Source organism: Harpia harpyja, chromosome 22 (genome assembly GCF_026419915.1).
Source record: "Harpia harpyja isolate bHarHar1 chromosome 22, bHarHar1 primary haplotype, whole genome shotgun sequence".
NCBI lineage: Eukaryota > Metazoa > Chordata > Aves > Accipitriformes > Accipitridae > Harpia > Harpia harpyja.
In genome coordinates, this window is record NC_068961.1 from 15,781,840 (window position 1) to 15,802,045 (window position 20,206).

At 39.2% G+C, this 20,206-nt stretch overlaps 1 protein-coding gene across 3 annotated transcripts; it reads left to right on the forward strand.

Moving 5' to 3' along the window:
- The first annotated feature begins 418 nt into the window (after positions 1 to 418).
- Positions 419 to 19,462, forward strand: LOC128135274 (interleukin-1 receptor type 1-like). 3 transcript variants are annotated; one of them, XM_052774060.1, is made up of 13 exons: positions 419 to 764; positions 868 to 941; positions 1,384 to 1,570; positions 4,269 to 4,338; positions 7,681 to 7,924; positions 8,235 to 8,421; positions 9,238 to 9,400; positions 11,317 to 11,382; positions 11,944 to 12,064; positions 14,078 to 14,226; positions 14,525 to 14,668; positions 16,092 to 16,253; positions 16,745 to 19,462. In XM_052774060.1, the coding sequence occupies exons 3-13, from the start codon at positions 1,523 to 1,525 to the stop codon at positions 17,134 to 17,136; spliced, it is 1,746 nt and encodes a 581-aa protein (XP_052630020.1). In that variant the 5' UTR covers positions 419 to 764; positions 868 to 941; positions 1,384 to 1,522; the 3' UTR covers positions 17,137 to 19,462. The 3 variants fall into 3 exon arrangements, with proteins under 3 accessions (XP_052630020.1, XP_052630019.1, XP_052630021.1); XM_052774059.1 differs by lacking the exon at positions 868 to 941 and having other exon boundaries at positions 419 to 833; XM_052774061.1 differs by lacking the exons at positions 868 to 941; positions 14,525 to 14,668 and having other exon boundaries at positions 419 to 833.
- Positions 19,463 to 20,206: the final 744 nt, after the last annotated feature.

Below are 20,206 nucleotides of genomic sequence, written 5' to 3' on the forward strand. Positions count from 1 at the left end.
CGGCCGCCTGCCCGTGAGGGGGACGGCGGGGCTTCCCCTCACAGTGGGGCGGCCGTTTCGCGGCGTGGGCAGCGGGTGAGGGTGGGTGGAGGACTCCGTGGTAATGCCGGCCGGGGGGGGGGGGGGGGTGAGGGGCCGCCCCCGAAAGCCGGGGGTGGCGGAGGGCGGTGGCGGCGGGGGGGAACAGTCCGGTGTAGCGGGGACCGCTCTTCTCCGTCGGTCGTGGTAAGAGGGCGGACGGCGTCGGCCAGTCTGGGATGATCCAGGGGGGTAAATCCGTCGAGAGGCGCCGATAGCCGCTCTTGGCTCCCATGTCCCGTTTTTTAGGGGGGGGGGGGGGGGGGGGGGGGGGGGGGCTGGGAGGTGTCTCAGAGGGAGCTGGTGTCTCCTGGGGAAACCGCGGGCTGGGGACAGTTCAGGAGTGGGAGTGAAACCTGCTTCAGAAAGGTCAGCGTTTTCCTCTGCGAGCCGTGGGTGTGACGTGGCTCATTTTCTGAGAGAAAGCGTGAAAGTGCCTTTTCTTCGAAGTTCAGTCTCGGCCCCGGGGTCTGGTGGGTCTGCTGCCAGCGGCGGGTCGCCTCAGGGCGGCCGGGAGCGTCGTTCCGACACCGCCGAGGAGCTACAGCCCCTTCTTTCCAAGTTAATGTTGCCAGGAATACCTAAGAATTTAAAGGAAGAATATTGAAAAAATGATTTCCTGCCGTAGCTGGTGAGGGGTGTCAGCGATTCACGGGAAAAACGGCGATCAAGATTGTCTCAGTGCTGTAACTGCATCCCAACGCGGGGGCTAACCCAGCTCTTCAGCACCAGTTAGGTGTGCCTCGACACCAAAGGTATATATGCACTTGCTGTAATCATTTCTCCTAGAACAAAAGTGAGACACTCGATTAAGTTCGCTTGAAGAGGCATGGCATGCCTTGCAGTTAATAGAAGCTTTTAAGGTAATATGAATATATATTTTGTTATGATTTAAAATGTTCAGGGGCTTACGTAAAAGAAATGGTGTGATACTCTGAGTTTCTGTCAGTTCTCTCAATTCTGAGAACAGGACCATTGCATGTTTTAATCTGTCCATGTTCTTGAATAAGGCATTCAAAGAAAACGTGCCACAAGTGTGCAAAAATTAGTGAAAGCTGTGATTCTTCAAAGTTCTGCTGAGACTAGTTTGGTTTTTTTGATGGAGTAGATCAACTTTGAAGAGACTAGACAGCAGAGGAAAAAGTGGCTGTATCAATTTAATGACAGATTTTAATGAGAATTATGCTTTACTGTATGCTATGATGGATGCTGTAATTGCAATTCAGGTGCAGGTATCATTGAAGATGTCTTTCAGAAACTTGTCTTTTTTTTTAATCTTAAATTGATACAAATATTTCTTTTCAGGGTGAAACTTTATGGACATGGCCTCAGATACATGGAATTTTTTCCACTCCAGAAAATTTGGGCAAAGATAATTCCAGCTGAATTCTGTCCTGAGTGGTAAAGTTCCACAGGTCGATTGCAGGCTCAAGATGTGGACAAAATGTCTGGGAAAAGGGAGAAATTCAGCTGTTTATCATGGTGGAATGCGGTAGGAAAAACATATGCACTTGACTCTGCAGACATATGTTTGTTATTTTCATCATGAATTATGTGAATGCATGCACAGAACAGAGCCTAATTTTGCTGTTGGGGATACCTTTCATAGAAATGGAAGTTTTTTCATTGTGAAAAGTCAGAGACGAGAAGGAATCTCCTCAGAGCAGTTCACGTGTATGGTTTTACACAGGGCTATATATATTTCCAGGTCTTCAGTGTTGGCAAAAGGGCAAGTTACAAATTTAAATAAAACACTGAATTTATAGAGAAGCAGGATTCTGGAAGACTTTCCTTCAGAACATGGCAAAATACTACTGCTGCATCTACTGCTGGGGCAAAAAACTGCTTAAGAGAGTACACTAGAGTAAGGTAATGCTGTAACGGAACAAAGCCTATGAAAAAACAGCAATTCAGAGAAGTCGTAAAAAAAAAAAAAACAAACCTGTTCATAAGTGGAGTCTATTTAGTCCTGTTTTCTCTTTAAATTATTTTCATTATAATATTTTCATCTTCTTCAAAGTTGAAAACCAGAGATTTTAAGAGTTACTGTCCATCACAATTAGTGAAGAAAGTTGGAGCTTTTGTACTAACACACATAAACCTCCTCCCGTGATTTTAAAGTTTTGTGTCTTTCTTTTTATGCTCTGCATTCTTGATGGGACTCATTCCATGTTACAGCTGGGCAAGAAAAGACCTGCCTAGTAATTTGAGCGGAAATTTGCAATGAGGGAGGAGGGAAGTGAAGGGGAGGAAGGAAGAAAGCAGGCACTGCAAGAAGCAGTGTGGATGACTCAATGTATGGCAAGCTTCTGAGTCAGTTTGGTGAAGTAAGACACGGCAGCTGGAAGTGTCATCTTTGACTATTGTGGAAATCGGTGATCAGCTAAAGATTCTTCACAACAGGGATGGGGTTCTCCTATTCATCCTTCCGTTTGAATAATTGCATTTGTCCTTTCGCAGTGCTGTAAAAACTGTGGTAGGCTGAACAGAAAAAAAGCAGTAAGGCAGGCCAAGTTAAGGAACAACTTATCAGAGGCATGCAGCTAACAGATCCTTCTCCAGACACATTAGGGATAAGAAGAGTCCTGAGAGCCAATAGATCATTCAGGTATAAAAACCCCCTTTGGGATGGGCTATGGGAAGATACGAACATAGCAAGGGGAAAAAAGAAGAAGTTTTTGCATTTGTGTTCATCTTGGAAGAGCATGGATTTTAGTGCCAGTACCTTTTCTTATGGCTAATCTTCCATGGAAGGATCTGTCTCAAATTGAAAAGTCAGTAAAAGGCAGTAATAGAACAAAATGATCTGTAACAAAGCATCACAACTGGCTGGTACTCACTCTTGTGTTCTCTTGTTGTAAATGTCTTATTTAAAGCAGCTTTGGGACTGAAAGATCAGAAAGTGATAAATGTTTTTTTTTTTTTTTATTTTCCCCAAGTGATCAAAAGAGAGTCAGGAAAGTAGAGACCAGTGAGCCTGGTATCTGCAGCAGGCAGCCAGGTCGAAACTGCTTTAAAGAATAGAACCAGTGCAAATGAAGATAAATTAGGCAGGGAAGGAGTCAACAGTGACTCTTGTAAAGGGAAGTCATGGCTCTCAAATACTAGAAGTGTGTTAGAATTGTACACATGTATGTGAACATGCTGGATACAGGAGATATGGTTGATACAATCTGCCTTAATTTCCAAAAGGCATTCGGCAGAGGCTGTCAATGAAGCCAGGCTGCCGTAATATATTTATTCTCACACGTGTAAGTAAGTAGGTAAAAGATAAATGCTCAATTTTTCAGGTGGAAGAAGATCACTACTGGAGTCCCAAACAACTCTTTTCTGCTCAGTGTGTAATTTTAATGATCTGGACAGAGGGGAACTATTGTAGTGGCAGAATTTGCCCACAATACAAAGCTATTCAGGCTAGAATACAGAGGTGTTAGTTGCAAAGAGTGGCAGAAGGATGTCATGATAGACTGCATAATAATAGCAGAATAAATTTGTTGTAGATAAACATAAGGAAGATTTTAAATGAAAAGATATGGGCAAAATCCTAACATGTGCTCAGTGGCTGACTGGGTTTACCTGATTTTTAACACTCAGTGGTGAGGTCTTGGGATTTTACTACATAGGCTCATGGAAATAACAGGTCAATACTCAGTAGTACTCAAAGAACAAATAGAGTGTTAGAAATGATTAGGAAATTATGGAAAAAAAAAAACAGAAAAAAAATTCATTGTTTTAGTTTATAAATCAGTAGTGCACCTATGTTTTGAAGGCTGTATGCAAGTTCTGTTCTCCCCTCCCCACCTCAGACAAGCTGTAGCATAACTGGAGATGGTAAGAAGAGGGTGGCAAAGATGATCAGAAAAATGAAATCAGATTCCATCTAAGGGACAATTAGAGAGACTAAGACTGTAGCTTGGGAAAGCAAGAACTGGGGAGGAGTGTTCTAGAGATGTAAAAAATCCTGAGTGCTTGACAAGCTGAATAGGAAATGTTCACTCATTTTTTTTCTTCGTGGTGTAATAATTAGGAGCTGTCAGGTAAAACAAGCAGGTAACAGGCTCAAAACAAGCCAAAGACAATTCCTATATTTCCTGCATCCTGTATTAACTGTGTAATGCAAACATTGACTTTAAATTGTGGAAGTTTATGTTGGAAACCACTAATTGAAGGTTTTCTTTCCATTTCTGCAGGGAAACATGACAACAAAACCATTGGTTTTGTGTAATATCGCAACAGCATTTCTGTCTTTAATTATTGCAGGTAAGTTTATTGGTGGGTATGGAAAGTCTTGTTCTGAAACTTATTTTTTCACACAAGTAATACTAATTTTCTGTGAAAATGGCTGTAAAAGTCAAATTTATGTGCATGCCAATGAGTTCTTTTAAACAGTCCTAAAAGCAGGAGCCTATAAAACATACAATATGTGCTATTTTATGTATTGTCATATCACAGAATCATTTAGGTTGGAAGAGGACTCTTGAGATCATCTAGTCCAACCTCCCTGACCCCCCTCCAAGGGTCAGCTAGAGCAGGTTGCCCAGTATCATGTCCAGCTGGATTTTGAGTATCTCCACAAATGGAGACTCCATGACCTCTCTGCGCAACTTGTTCCAGTGTTTGATCACCCTCACAGTAAAAAAGTGTTTTCTTGTGTTCAGATGGAATTTTTTGTGTTTCAATTTGTGGTCATTGCCTCTTGTCCTGTCAGTGGGCAATACTGGCAAAAGTCTAGCTCTTTGTTCTTCATTCCCTCCCATCAGGTATTTACACACATTGGTAAGATCAACCCACATGCTCCCCAAGCCTTCTCTTCTCTAGGCTGAACAGTCCCTGTTCTTTCAGCCTCTCTTCATGTGAGAAATGTTCCACTCCCTTAATTGTTTTTGTGGCCCTGTGCTGGACTTTCTCCAGTAAATCCATGTCTCTCTTGTACTGGGGAGCCCAGAACTGGCTGCAGTACTCCAGATGTGGCCTCACCAGTGCTTGAGTAGAGGGGAAGGATCACCTTCCTCGACCTGCTGGCAGGTCCTAATGCAGCCCAGGACACCATAAGCCTTCTTTGTCATGAGGGAGCATTGGTGGCTCATGGTCAGTTTATTGTCTACCAGGACCCCAGTGTTCTTCTCTGCAGATCTGCTTTCCAGCTGAATGGCGTCCAGCGTGTGCTGGTGCTTTGCGTCATTCCTCACCAGATGCAGGCCTTCACACTTACCTGTGTTGAAATTCATGAGGTTACTGTTAGCCCACTTCTCCAGCCTGTCAAGGTCTGTCTGAAAGGCAGCACAACTCTCTGGTGTATAAACTGATGAACTGAGTTGTAGTTTTAACTTTACAGAGTGTGTCCTTAGGATTTTTCCATATTGGAAAATACAGCCATTTGACAATAATATAACATCTAGATTTTTGTAAAATTGCTAGGCTACTGGGTTGCAACTGCTTGTTTCTGCCCTTCAGCTGTCAACCAACAATCCAGTTCATGTTCAGAACATTTCAGATGAGTTGCTGTCATAATCCTGTCATTCCACCTGGAATCTTGCAGCAGTGCCAGACTGTTAAAAGAAAAACTTCATTAATTTCCATTCCTTGAGTTTCTAGAAAGCCAGGTCGGAAATAGTTTGGTTCTGGTTTGGTTTTGGGTTTTTTTGCCCATGGACGGACAAGCTGCAGGGTTCACCTGTCCATTGGATAGTCTGGTTTTTGGCTAAGTAAGTAATCATGTGGAAGGGTGATTATTTGGCTGCCCTCCCCCCAATATCAGAGAGTTCTGTTGTCTGTTTAGTTACGTGTGTACTTTGTAATTTCTTTCCTGCTCCATGGAAATAATAGAGGGCATTGGGGGAGGGGGATTTCAGAGAAACTGAGGCAAGCAGCGTGTAAAAAAAAATGACACTATTTAAGAATATTAGTGTTTAGTGGCAGAAAAGGGTTATCTGTTCCTGTGGCCACAGCATTTCATAACTGTCAAAGTTATTATGGGGCATTCAATACAGATATCTGAGCAATTCAATGTTTTGATAAGTAATTTGGAAAAGATTTATAGTGAGGGGGTGAGAACTATAGATGATAGAAAATTATCCCTTGGTGGTTAAAACTAATGCTCACTATGAAGGAGATGTCTGGATATTGAAAGGTTTAGTGACAGAATGTCAATAAGTAAAATCAAATGGATATGGAGGTCCTGGAAGGGTCATACATGTATAGCAGAAACATGTATACTCTGTGTGTGTGATGTGAGCATTAAGTCAGTTAACCACTTAGGAAAGATGCCACTTTGACATCTCTGGATGCTCTCTGGAAGCATTAGCTCTGTCATCAGTGGTGGTCAGAAAAGCAGAATTTTTGGGAAGCAGTAGAGCAGAAAACAGAAAGCTTTGTTATGCTACTCTGTAACCCCATGGTGAATGTGCATCAATTGAACTCTGCAGTTCTGGTCATTCCATCTCAGAAAGACTGTATCAGAAGAGGTAGAGAGATGAGTGACAGTGTTGTCTGATATGGTATGGCTTCCATATTAGAAGTCATTAAATGAATGAGGATTTTGACGTAAAGAAAAGAGGTGACTGAGGCAAGATGTGATGGAGGTCTATAAAATTGTAAATACCATAGACTAGGCAGATGAGGGAAAGTTTACTTTGCCATTTCTCATAACAAGAAATACGTGATACCCAGAGAAGTGATAAAAGCCAGTGAATGGCTTTTCATGCAAAACATAAGAGGAAAGAAAGAGGCTGAAAGCAAAGTATTAGTCTACTTTTTGTGTCCTACTCTCTTTTCTTACACGTTTGCCACTGGTTGTTATCAGAGGCAGGGTTTTGGGCTAGACAGAAACTTATGTGACTCTGTGGCTGTTCTTATATTCTAACAAAACAAGGAATTTTAGATAAATATAATACTGACTGAGGAGTGTGACCATGGTATCCAGAGTTGGTGCCTTTTTTGTTATGTTGATGAAAAAAAAAAAAAAAATCTCATGGTGTTGCTCTTTTCCTGTCTGAATGTCCTTGGGTCAGGAGGAAAGAAAATGAGCTCTTTGGTAAGTGCTTGTAATAATTCCTCTCTAAATGCTCATAAAATGAAGGGTTAGTTGAAATTTCCATAATAAACAATATTTGTGCAACAGCAGCTTTAACTTTGGTGTCCTCTTAGGACATTTGGGTACTGAAAGCATAGTCTGTCTTGAAGACTTACTTTGACTACAGTTAAGTGAAGTTAACAAATAAAGACATTAAACATGAAATTTGTGTGTGCATGTGTGTGTTTGTGTATATTCGCATGAAACAGGCTGGAGAAATACAAGTACTTTAGTAATTTGCATCTGAACTAAAACATACAAATGACAGTCTGCTGCCAACGAAGAGATTCTAGTGAGTGTAAAGTTTGCATTCAAAAACGAGCATTTCATTTCAGTTGCATAACTATATCTGTATATCACTAAGTAGTACTCTCAACTGTAAAGATAAGGGATTATAATTGTTTTTAGTAGACGACTTGCGAATGGAAGTGAAAACTCCAATAAACTTTCTAAATGCAATCAAGAAATGAGTTCAGTATATTCTTTTACAACGTTTGAGGTTTTCTTTAATGTTTATCTCTTTCCTTTAGAGAAATGTGAAGCCTATGATGTGATGTTGAGGCAAAGTCTCGTGCCTGATGGGCAGCCTCTTGCTATTAAATGTTCACTGGAAAAGAGCTTGAAAAGTGAAGACTACAACTTAACATGGTATAAAGTTGGTAACCAGACAGCTGTGCCTAGAGACAAATTTTCTAGAATTCATCAGCAGAATAATTTAATTTGGTTTCTTCCTGCAATGTTAGAAGATTCTGGAGATTATGAATGTGTCATAAGGTGAAAGTTTAAAAAAAATTTATGTTTTTACAGAAATGAGTTGCAAAGGGAATAACATCTAGAAAGCAAGTAGAATTTGATGGGTAAGAGAGATACTAATAGAGAAGGGAGAGTGCATTCACAAAAACTAACTTTAGGTTGGGGAAAGTAAGTCTATTTTTGGGTGCTTTTTCCTAGTAGGCAAAAGTAAATCTATTAGAGAAACTGTAAACTTCTTGTCCTCTCTTTCTTCTCCAAAAAGAATACCATATATTTTTGAGTTGGAAAATATGCCAAATAGGCTAATTTAATTATGTTATATTAATTGCAGGAATTTGACAAGCTGCAGGAAAACTTGTACAAAAGTAACAGTTTTTGAGAGGATTGATGGTTTATGCTTAAATGAAAAATTTGCTGTAGAGGAGGTGATATTCACATCATCATCTGCAAAGGTTGTGTGTCCACACTTGGATTATTTCAGGAATGACAAGAATATTCAGCCTGTTCATTGGTATAAGGTGAGAATGCTGTGTTTTGTACTGTCTTATAACTGTCCATTATTTAAAATATAAATCACTAATGTTTGTGCATTGTAGGAGAAAAACTAAAGATTTATTGTAAATGGGAGAAAAATGCTTTTAAAACAAATTGGAAGAGGATTAAGACTGTTTATCTTTTAAAAGTGTATATAGGTTTTTTGATTAACGGAGTAGAAATTCAGCTTAGATGAAGGAGAGACGTTGACCCACGTATCCACCAGGTGGCATCTTTTTACCTGCTAGCGAAACACTGTCGTGAATTTCTTTTGTGTGGAAACAGACTTCGTATGTTATTTGAGAGGTGGCATATCCATTATGTGCTCAATATTGTTCCATTAAATAAATGCTATTTCATATTGTTCCTGCTTATTTATAGGCTCATTCTGTTACAAGAACGTAGTGCTTTCTGCAGCATTCCTGCCTCGTGCCCATGCAGTCCATATGATACCAAGAGTATTTAAGTACTTTTAAAAAAAAAAAAAGTCTAATGATTGAGTGATTCTTAATTAATGAATACTTTTACAAATCCTGACACTTGCATTTCACTTTCTTATTTCTCTGATATTGCAAGTTGTTTTCTATAGGAAATGAACTGGCATATCTTTGAATTAAAAGCTCAGAGCCAAAATGAAGCACGTTTTGCTTCTTAATTCCACCACCCTTGCTCTTCCTCAGCCTCTGCAAGGCATCCGTCCTTATGCTGTGGTCCATTGAAAGTTCAGATTGCATTAAAGAGAGACAAACCATGGAAAGAGATAGTGATATGAATTAACAGAGTTCTTTACACACGTTTAGGACTGCCAGCTGCTGGAAGGGAAAAGGTTTGTCTTCTCAAACAGGGATCTTATAATTTTCAATGTGACTGTACATGATCAAGGAAACTATACATGCGAAACAACATACACCTACAATGGAAAACAATATAACATTTCACGAGACATCAGTCTGACTGTAGAAGGTAAGTAGATAATGTCACTGTGTTTGTGTTCAGAATGATGACTCCAAATTTTTGTCCAAATTTCTAAAGTCTAAAGCTGAAAGACCGAATTTGTGGATAGACGTGCTTAGGGCTACTAGTTTTCACCTAAATATGAGGGAAAGAAATGCTGACTTTATATATATTTTATATATATAGTTTATATATATTTGTCTGTCATTGCTACTGTGTTGAAGATTTGTTCCCTTGTTCAAACTTTTAGTATCTCAAAGCTTTGCTGCCCAGACCAGCTGCCAAGGTCCCTAAACAGGTGCCCTGTAAGGCTTGGTAGGCACAATACTTTCTGCTGTAGCTGCAGCCTCTCTCCTGCCTGTCTGCTCTCTTTTTACGTTATCCTCTGGATGCAAGAAGAACGAACTCTACAAGCCCAAATTGTAGCAGTATCTTGACTCTGTGTGTCCTGTCTGTTTCCTTCAAAGCTTTGTCTCTTCTGTTTTTGGTTTTAAGCTCCTCAGCACAAGAACTGCTGATCCCTGATACCGTGTATCTAGCTCAGTAGACCCTGATTTATGTCAGGGGCCCACCAGCACAACAAAAAACATAAAAGAAGGCCTAGCTGTAAAATGTGAACTCCTTTGCTAGCACAGCATTATGAGATTGATATTGGATCACTGAAAAGGTTGTGCTATATCGAGGTATGAAATACCAATAGTGTTTTTACATTCCAGCCAATGAAAGACATTTTTTCAGGTTTACTAATAGATTGCATACAAATATGTGTGTGTATATATATATGATAATGTCATATGTATGTGATGTGGATAAACAAAATACAAGGAACGTAAGGTCAGACCAGGTGAAATGATCATTCTGGTCTTAAAATCTGCCCCTAGAACTTCTCTCTTAGTGTCATTTCAGCTCCCACTACTCAGTTGAAACAAAATCATATCACTCCTTTGCTGTAAATGACTGAAGGCAGCTCAGTTGTTTTTAAAGATTCCAGCTGAGCAAGTCTACACTAAAATGGGTGATTTGGGGTCCAAGCAGTAGTGCAGACCCAGTTTTCAGAAGGGGAAGGGAAAGATATATGTGGGGCAGTCCTGTGTGCTTTGCTAGCATCTCAAACAAGATGCTTTATGATTTCTTTTTGTTAATTTGTGCTCTTGGAGAAACTTCCTTGAACTTTGAATATCTGATAGGAAATGTTCTAAAACATCCTATAGCTGCCTGAGACAGCTGGAAATGGTATGTGTGTTCAGTGAGGGACGCTCCAAGCTGGGATTCATTTAGCCGTACTGAGACATTTCTGATGTAGATGTCTAGATCTCCACCTGTTGATTACTCCCCCTTTGTAGCCTGTAGAGAGAAATAAGCTTTCCAGAGTGTTGCATATCAACTCCTAATGTAAATGTCTAAAGGGGGCCAATGGTGTTGTAATTCCTTATAGATGGCGCTGTGGGAAGAATTGTAAGGTCTTTAACTAGAGTACAGAAATTAAATTTCCCCTTTATAACAGTAAAAGTCTAAAATAGATGAATTGCACTGTAAAAGTATTTGGCTCCAGTTTGTATCTGTTGGGTACTGGGTGACAGGCTATCCAGATTGTAGAGGCGTAATACTGTAGATATTTACCCATATCCTTCTCAGCACCTGTGCATGCAGTATTACAAGATTTTTATGCCATGGAACAGCCAGTCCACCATGAGTGTGTGGAGATTTGTGGCACTACATTTTGAAAGAGGTGGGGCAAAGAATAGTTTAGCTTCAAGTCAGAAGTAACGACTACCTGAGATATGATACTTTCAGTATTGAGTGATGTCTGTTATAAAATTGCTGACAACCTTGCCCACAGGACAGCGTTTTTTTAGGTTGTAGAGCATAGAAGAGACTGCAAGTACCCTAGGTTTTCTGAAAAGCACTTTCTTTCTTTTGGTCAGTGAGCCCACCAAAAAAGCCCCCAGAAATATCTTATCCAAGAAACAACTCAATTGAAGTGGAACTTGGTAAGTAGTTTTCTTCATAAGGAAATATGATTTTGTATCCTAGTGAAAACTTCTACTCGAGGAGTGCCATATTCTGTGTTTTCTTGGTTTTGTTTTTTGACAAAAACTAGTTCAGTGACCAGCTCAGTTTCTCTATGATGATCTCCTGAAGGAGGTGTGTTTGGGGGTGAGAGGGAAAGAAACAAGGCATGCTACTTACAAAGTCCTAGGGAAATTTCTCAGATACGAAGAAAATTGTAGGGAACCCAAGTGATTCTCTGTCACATCTGTTGCTTTCCATCACTCTGAAATAGATCCTAAGAACAAATCCATCTTTGAATCTGCAGGGAAAGTGATGCCCCAGAGAGAGGCATCTTCTTCCTGGATTTAGCTTCTTCCCTCCTACTAGGCTCTTTATGAACCTGAAGATCACTGCGTATATAGACCCTCTGTTAGAGTAACTTTTCTGAAAGGGTGTGGGACCATCCTTAGCTGATCTGTGTGGGAATCTGTGAACAGAATTGTATAGACTTTAATTAGATTACGGAAATTAACTTTTCACTTTGTACCATAATTTTATAGGCTCACAGGTTACAGTGGATTGCAATACAACAGGTGCCGAAGGGTATGAGGTGTTTTGGACAGGCAACGGTGTGTATATTGATGTATTTTATATGAGCAGAATTTTTGCAAGTCCATATGAGTAAGTATGTTTTCAGATTAGAAAATGCTGTGTTGGCAACCCAAGTAGAACTTTCTCTCTTCGACATTAAAATATTTAGCAACGTTTTTCACTTGCTTAGATAGCTTTCTTTTTAAAAACTCTTCAACGCCTGCCTCCTCCAATTCACTTCCTGCTTTGAAGTAGAAACTTGAAACTTAGGAGACGCATGGCCTTCACATGTGATTGTGCTCTTTTTGATCATTGTAAAAATCTGTCTTAATTTTCAACCTTGGGAAAAGGTGTTTTATAGACTTACAGTTGCTGTTGTCATTTTATTAGTGTTATCATTATCATTATTAGTTTCTTCTTTTCTGTTCTATTAAACCATTCTTATCTCAACCCACGAGTTTTACTTCTTTTCCTGATTTTCTCCCCCATCCCACTGGGTGGGGGGGGAGTGAGCGAGCGGCTGTGTGGTGCTTAGTTGCTGGCTGGGGTTAAACCATGACACAGTCTCATAATTGTAATACAGTTTCTATTGAGCAGGCTCTGGCCTGGCAGAGACTTCTTTTAGTTGGATCAAGCATGTCCAAGCACATGATCTTCAGACTGTCTCTTTCTTCTGCATTCTCCTTTCCCCTCACATCTGCCTCTCTGAAAGGTTTCAAGAGGTCAAACCATGCTTTACAGGAGTAATTGAGACTTCCAGGTTTAAGAGCCTTGAGTTAGAGAAATGTAATTGAGATCAGCTGAAGAGCTATAATGGAAGACTTTGTTGAGGACATTTGTACTGAAGCTTAGCGGGGTGAGAGGAGAAAAGGGAGACGGATTTCCAGTGATGAGTTGGGGTTTGGGAGGAAAATGGACCTGGACTGAGTAAAGCATGAGAAGGGCAACTGGGAGATATGGTGATAGTGAAAAGCAGGTTAAATGGAGTGAGGAGGCAAGAAAGTAGACCTGACTTGAAAAAGCAACTAAAATTGGAACAGAAGGCAACCTGAAAGTTTCTTAGGTGTGACAGGTTGGGAAGTAAAAATTGCAGGTTTTTTGTCAGCCTTCATCTCATGGTGGTGCTAGGAAGAAAAAATGTGATAATTTTTGTAACTTCTCAAGCACTATGTATGACTAAGAAACTGATGAAGAAATGAGAATGATATCTTCAAAGTAAGAATATAGTTGTGGGAAACAGGTCTTATAAAACAAAGGGGGAAATAAAATGCTGAATTCTTTGAGTGCTCACCAAGAGAAAAACCTATACAGAAGTAATATATTGTAGTGTCAGAAGGAATTGCAGTGCCATAAACAATTGGGCCATAATGCAGAGGCACACGGTCACTGAATTGATACCATAAAAGCGGTGTTATTTTTTTGTACTTCCTAGCACTTATGTAGTTGTCTTTGCACCCATTAGTCATTGGTTGCATTAGTGATGTTGATTCATTTGTTCCTTGTACAATGTATAGGGGATAATCTGTGTCTCTTAATGGTGCAGCCTGACACTGTAGCTTTTACAAGTCTGTTCTGATCTGTGGGGTGAAGCAGCAGTTTAGACTCCACTCCCTGCAGCTGGAATCACACTGTGAGTTGGTGTTGTCTGCTGCAGGGTCACCACCTTTGATGTCTTCCCTGTCCCAGAGCTGCTTACCGCAAGATGATGCCCTTCTACCAGGGCCTCTTTTTGTGTCATATCACATTGTGGAGTTTCTCTCTCTTCACCTATTCTTACAGGGGCTGGGAAGCCCATAACAAGGGTTTGCTTAGGTTTGTAAAGTGTATTTTTGTACTTCAGCCTATAGAAACCTTATATTCCTTTGGGGAAACACAGCTTCAGGTAAGATAATGTCTTGATGTTTTCCAGTGTCTATGCTAAATGTCAATTAGAGGCCCGACTCTTGTTTGGGTTTCCTTCGTATAATGTAATTGCTCATCTATTCTGAAGTGTGGTTGATGTTTGCAGATGGAAACACCCATTGTCATGCTGCAGCTGTTAGTGATGAAGCCATTCCAGAAAGGGCTGTGGTTTTATGGCTCTATTTGTCGCCTTTTGGATAGGGAGGAAACTTCTTACGATGGACGCCCTATGCATTCTGTAAAGCTAATAATTTTGGAAGTGAATAGTGAAGATTATGAACAACCGTTTGTTTGTCAAGCTTCAAATGCCTTTGGGCAGGTTGCATCCTATATTATATTAAAACACAGAGGTAAGAAATACTGTTATTTTTGAGGCCTGTGTTTGTCTTGACTTCCTCAGAAGGGGTTTTGATACCAAATGCTCATATATCATGTTGATAGGAGGCAGATGGATTACAGTTTGCAGTATATATACATGTACCTGTGCATAGGGAAGGCGTCACTGTAGTAGTGTATTTATCATTATTAAAAAAAATAGGTAGATGGAAGTGAGAAATATGATACTCAAATTTGTATTACATTTGTGTGAAAGGAAAGATTTGGACAAATTTAACATTTAAAATACAGTCTTCTTGTATTTTTGTGCAGTTCCTGATATAAAAAGATGGCTGACTGGAGGACTTGTCTCTTTGTTAATTTTAACATTTATTACTTCAATAATCTACAAGATTTTCAAGATTGACTTGGTGCTTTGGTACCGTAATTCTGTCTGTGCCTTTGCAAGTAAGGAAGGTATGTGAGTGTGACCAGGTATGTTAGTCTGTAGTATGTTAGCTAGTGTAACTAGCTTATTGATTTTTTTTTTTTTTTCACTTGCCATTACTTCTAAGCAATAATGTGATTATTTAGTAGAATGTATGTGGAATTTCTCTGAGGAATTTTCAGATACACACAAAGACATTTTGGGGGGGATTTTTTTCAGTCATATGGGTAAAATATATAATCATAGTTGAGTTAATAAACACTGCATAATGTTGAAGGCAGTCATGGTGGGATAGGTCAAAAAGACCTCCAGGTTATTGCCAAATTAGCATGTTGCTTTTTGCTTTTCTGTAAAGTAGTTTCTTTACATGTAGATTTATGGTCACTCTGATGATGATCAATAGGTGTCAGCAGAGCTACATCCTGTAAACTAGCTGTTTAAAGACGTGCATTAAATATTTATATTGAAAATCAGACTCTCATTTTCTCAGAGATTAATTTTGTTAGTTTTCTTTTTTTTTCCACTTCTTTTTACTCAACACTTTTCTTTCAGTCCTGTCAGTTATGATGTTTACATGCCAAAGAGAAAAAATGCTACTAGTTCTCTATTATGTGATTCTTCTTATGTGTTTTGATTGCTGTGGTGTAGACAAATACATTGGATAGGTATGAAAAAATTGGAATAAGTGCAACATTATAGATATTATGCATGGCAGTGCTCAGAATTAGACTGTCTGAAGTTCCCCATAGCCTGAAAGTAAATGGATTATGTGCATTGAGATAGTTAATGTTTCCTCATGGCTGTTCTAAATGTTTTCACAGAAAAATAATTTCAACTTCCGGTTAAAATTTCAGTTTTCCCAGAACACTTTAATAGAGTTCTAATTAAAAAAAAAAAAATCAAAGAAACTTGAGCTAAACTTAACCTGTTGAGTTAAATCTGATTTTGATTTGGTTGCTTCATTCCTGTTTATTATGCAATTTTAACTCTCAAAACGTCAGCTGCCTTTTGGCCTTTTCTTCTACCTGCCTTTACCCCACAGAATTAGTACGAGAAAGAATTGCCATCTTCCACCTTCTCTTGTGGTTAGTCAGAAGTGGAGTTAACGGCTGTTGAGTTTGTTTCGGGAGAGGTGGTGAAGAAGGTCCTGCAACAGGACGCTTTCTTAATGTCCTGGCACCTCTGGGGTTGGGGGCTCCTTCCTCAGTTCCCAGGTGCTGCATCCAGCTCACTTGCTGGCACATCCGTCCCCATGATGAGAAAAGAAGTCCGGTTATGTGGCTGATGATCTTTCTTTTGATTTGTAGAGCATTTTAGTGCTTTGACATCATTCAGTCAGATAGATGAATCAGCCTCCCATTACTTATTTTAAACAGTCAAAAATGGAACCTTGCAATAAAGGCATGTTGCTGATTTTTAGTTTTTTAATAGAAACATTTGTGTTTGTTTTAGATGGGAAAATCTACGATGCATATGTCCTGTACACAAAAAGCAGTGGAGGTAGAAGTTTCTATCGTCTGGAAACCTTTGTTCATAGCATACTCCCTGATGTTTTAGAACAACAATGTGGATATAATCTCTTCATATTAGGAAGGGATGATTTACCGGGAGAAGGTATGCTTTAATGAGTAGAGTTATTAGGTTGTATTTTGGCATATTGTTCTCGGGTTAGAAGATTGTATATACAATTAAAAAATGCCTATTTTTGGAAAACAAAGCTGTATTTGTTTTTAATGGATAATTTGTCCATTTGTCCAATGGACAATTTTTTTATTTTGAAATTTTTTGGTTTCTTACCAAAAATTCTGTTTTGATGTTATGAGGGTCTGCACTTTTTGTAGTGATGAACAAAGGAGGATTCAGCAGCATTAATATTGTTGAGGTTTTTTGAACAATATCTGCCGCTGAGGACTGAAGAAAACAATTTTTATCAGTAATTTCATCCAATGGACCATGAATCATGAATGACAGTGTGGAGATCTTAAACCCACCAGTCCTCTGAGCTAGCCACTGCTCCATATATATGCAATTTTAAAATTAAGAAATATTTTACATCAGTTGTAAAGTTTCTATGCAAACTTTGATTGTTCCTTCATTACTTACAGCTGTGGTCAGTGTTACTGATGAAACCCTTAAGCAAAGCAGAAGACTGATGATTATTTTGGGATCAGAAACATCTAGCTGCTGCCTGTTACAAGGCACCTCTGAACAACAGCTAGCTATGTATAATGCTCTCATCCGTGATGGGATTCAAGTGATTCTTATAGAAATGGATGAAATACAGGACTGCCCAAGCATGCCGGAATCAATCAGATACATTAAGCAAAAACATGGAGCTATCCAATGGAAAGGGGACTTTTCAGAGAAATCTTGTTCAGCAAATACAAGATTCTGGAAAAATGTGCGCTATCAAATGCCGTCCAAGAAAAAGGTATCTTATTCTGAAGTATATTTGTTGCCCCTAACTTTGAAGAATTCTGCAGCAAAGGGAAGATAAGATGCACTTATGAAAATAATACTGAGAAGGTAATTCTGAAATGTGGGGGTTTTTTACACAAATTCATTATAATATAAAGTAAATCTTTTCTTCAGGGAGTAAAAACTACTCATCCTTTCCCCAAATTACACCCTAAAAGAAAAACTCTGTGCAACTTTATTTCTGTTCTGGGTTTTGGATAATGAAACAATTTGTTGTGTTAGTCTCACACAGATATGAGAAGTAAACGTTGCTGATGCTGGTAGACTATTAAATAGTCATGGTCGACATAAATGTAATATCCACTGAAGAAGCAGCTGTGAAGTCCATTTTTTAAAAATTGAATCTGCAGTTGATAAATTAAAAATCTGTTTCTGTCGTCAGCATTTTCCTAGTCATTCTGTTCCTCTTCTTGTTGCCTCTCTGTGATTGACTTCCTTGTTACTGCAAGAATCTGCACTGTGCAAGCTTTGGGGTCTGCTCCTGAGCAACGGGCCTCATCCTTGCTTATTGAAGGAGTTGGGGAAATACATGACATAGCAGGTATATTTAAAACTCCTCACAACCCTAAATATGTTTCAGCTGAACAATTGGTACCAAATGTGTTCAGCAAATGGAATGGAATCCATGGCTTTTTAGACATTTGTTGAATAATTCTGTGATACCTGGTCTGTGGCGTGTTTCTAAACTTAGCCTCTTGAAATGGTCAGGAAACTGAAAATACTTCAGATTTCTTGCAAACTGGAAGCTTTCTAGACTGTGCTGCTACTCTGGAAACCAGATGTTCTCATTCCGTGTCTCAACTGTGCTAACTACAAGCACAGAAACGTACTGAGAATCTATCAAAGGACTGTGCTTGGACTGGGTATCCTGGAAAGTCTAGAAAATGGCCGGTTCTGAAACATGACCAGGTGCTAATAGCAAGAAATAGTATCTTGTCTAGTTGTGAAAGAAGAAATTAGAGGCGTGTGGCTATATCAGCCTGCTTGGGAGTAGCTTGGTATTTGGACCCTGATCCGTTGCTCTGTGTTCAACACCATGAGAAAACAACATGCTGCTTCCTTTTCAGGGTGGTCTGAAGTGGCAAGAGTTCTCATGCTCCAGCCTTGAAGAACATCATCTGAATGCAAATGTGAATTCTGCTTGCTTTTTTTGTTCTTTTCTGAAGTTAAGTAGGTTCTTACATTATCTTTATTGGCAGGATAGCATCTGTCACTGAATTCCTTTCAGCTGGTTCTCAGAAGTGTGTATGCTGTAGAATATACTCTTCGTTGGGCTGTGTTGATGGGAGAGGAAGCAAGGTCCAGGAGTGGAATGTGTGTTTAAAGTGAAGGATTTGCAATAGCATTTCATGGTACCTTTTTCTTTGAGAAGATCTAGCAAATAATCCTTAACGAGCAGTGTCTCATTCTGCTGGCTGTGGGGTTCACAGCAGTGTATTTTTCCACAGCCTCCATTGACTAGAGACTTCTTCTGAGATGTTGCCATGAAACCTGGACAGGATAGATCCATCAGATGAGGTACTATTGTTCTAGTACATGTTGAATCAGTCTTCTTTGGAAATGCATAATGTTTAGGCTGGAGCCTTTAAAAAATAAATTTAGGAACTAGAGAGTTTAGATAATCATTATTGTCAAATTTTTACACTGTGTTTAGAATTAGACTTGCTCAGAAAAGTGTGGAAAATTACACTTTCCTTCAAAGATTTTTTTTTTTCCACTTGTGTTCAAAAACAGAACCCTCTTAATTTCTATGTAGAATGAGAGAAATAACAAAGAAAAGATGTTGAAACTGTGGTAGATTTTTTCAATGTCTTAATTTTATATAGTTTGAAATAAAAAAATACCAGTGACTAGGATTTCCAGTACTACAGATAAGTACATTGATTTGCATGGAGTTGTGCTGGTACTTTTTGTTCCTTCTGTGAATGTGCTGTTATGATTTCTGGCCACTTTTTTCATAGTTCTTTTCAGAGGTTTGCTACAATATTCAAGATAAGCATTTTCCTACTAAATGAGACTCCTAAAGACTCTTAAGTGAAGACAGATGATTGTGAGTCAGTATTTATCTACCTGATACTTTCTTTTAAACAACCACATTTAGTATGATTATGTAGGCATTTTAGTATTCTTATGTGAAAATGAGTGTGGGAGAAAGGTTTCAGTTATTGTGGTTAATTGTTAGCTAACTGCTTGAATGTAGCACAACATAAAGTGGCTTATCCTTTTATCATGGGACTTTATTCTGAAGCTGAACTTTGTGTTTTTTTCCCCTTGGAAACTTTTTTTTGCAAGTCACATAGGAAAACGGACTGTTTTTTGTGGTACAATAAAAGAAATCCAGTGGAGACAGATGTGCTGATTGGAGGGGTTTTTTTAATAAAGAGCACAAACGATTAGTTGGCTAGAGGTCTGCTTCTGGAAACTTGGTAGCTTCAGAAGGAAAAGGCAAATGCAATGTAATCCATGAAAAAGTATTTGTTCACCGCAATGTAGTAGATATATTTCAATTTTTGTCTATCTGTGCTGACAGAGAAGACAGTCTGAATGGTAAGTCTGTGGTGTAAGATACATTGAAAGCATACTCTGCACCATTTTTTACTTTTCAACCATAACTATATGATGTTTACTTCTATTGGCTTGTTCCTGTCAATTTATTTGGCACTCCACATTGCCTCTTCCCTTTCTTGCCTTGTGATTAACTTGTCTCAAATTTTACAATTCCACTGAGTCTTTTAATCCATACTGAGGCTAGTTTTTTCTGGGAGACTTTCCTCCTTTCATAATTTTCCTCCCATATCCCACTTTCTTACCTTTATGGCAGCTAGTGCCAAGAGATGGCCTGTTTCAGGTTTTAATGTACACAGCTATGACTGTATTAATTAATGGATAGAGGTTTATGTGATGGGGAGGAGCATGTATTCAGAGCCCAAATCCAGAACAAGTTGTTAAAACCTGGTGGAGTCTGTGGTGGCCCCAGACAGGACAGCCCTGACTGACTTTTTTCTTTTTTTCCTTTTAATTTACCTCTGTTTTGCCTCCTAGAAGGCAGAAGAGCAAAAAAGTGACTTTGCTTTTCCCCTTTATCTTGG

Coding starts and splice junctions, on each gene's coding strand:
- LOC128135274 (XM_052774059.1), top strand. CDS start 1,523: ATGTCTGGGAAAAGGGAGAAATTCAGCTGTTTATCATGGTGGAATGCG. Junction 8,422..9,237: donor AGCCTGTTCATTGGTATAAG/GTGAGAATGCTG, acceptor ACACACGTTTAG/GACTGCCAGCTGCTGGAAGG. Junction 14,669..16,091: donor TGCCTTTGCAAGTAAGGAAG/GTATGTGAGTGT, acceptor TGTTTGTTTTAG/ATGGGAAAATCTACGATGCA.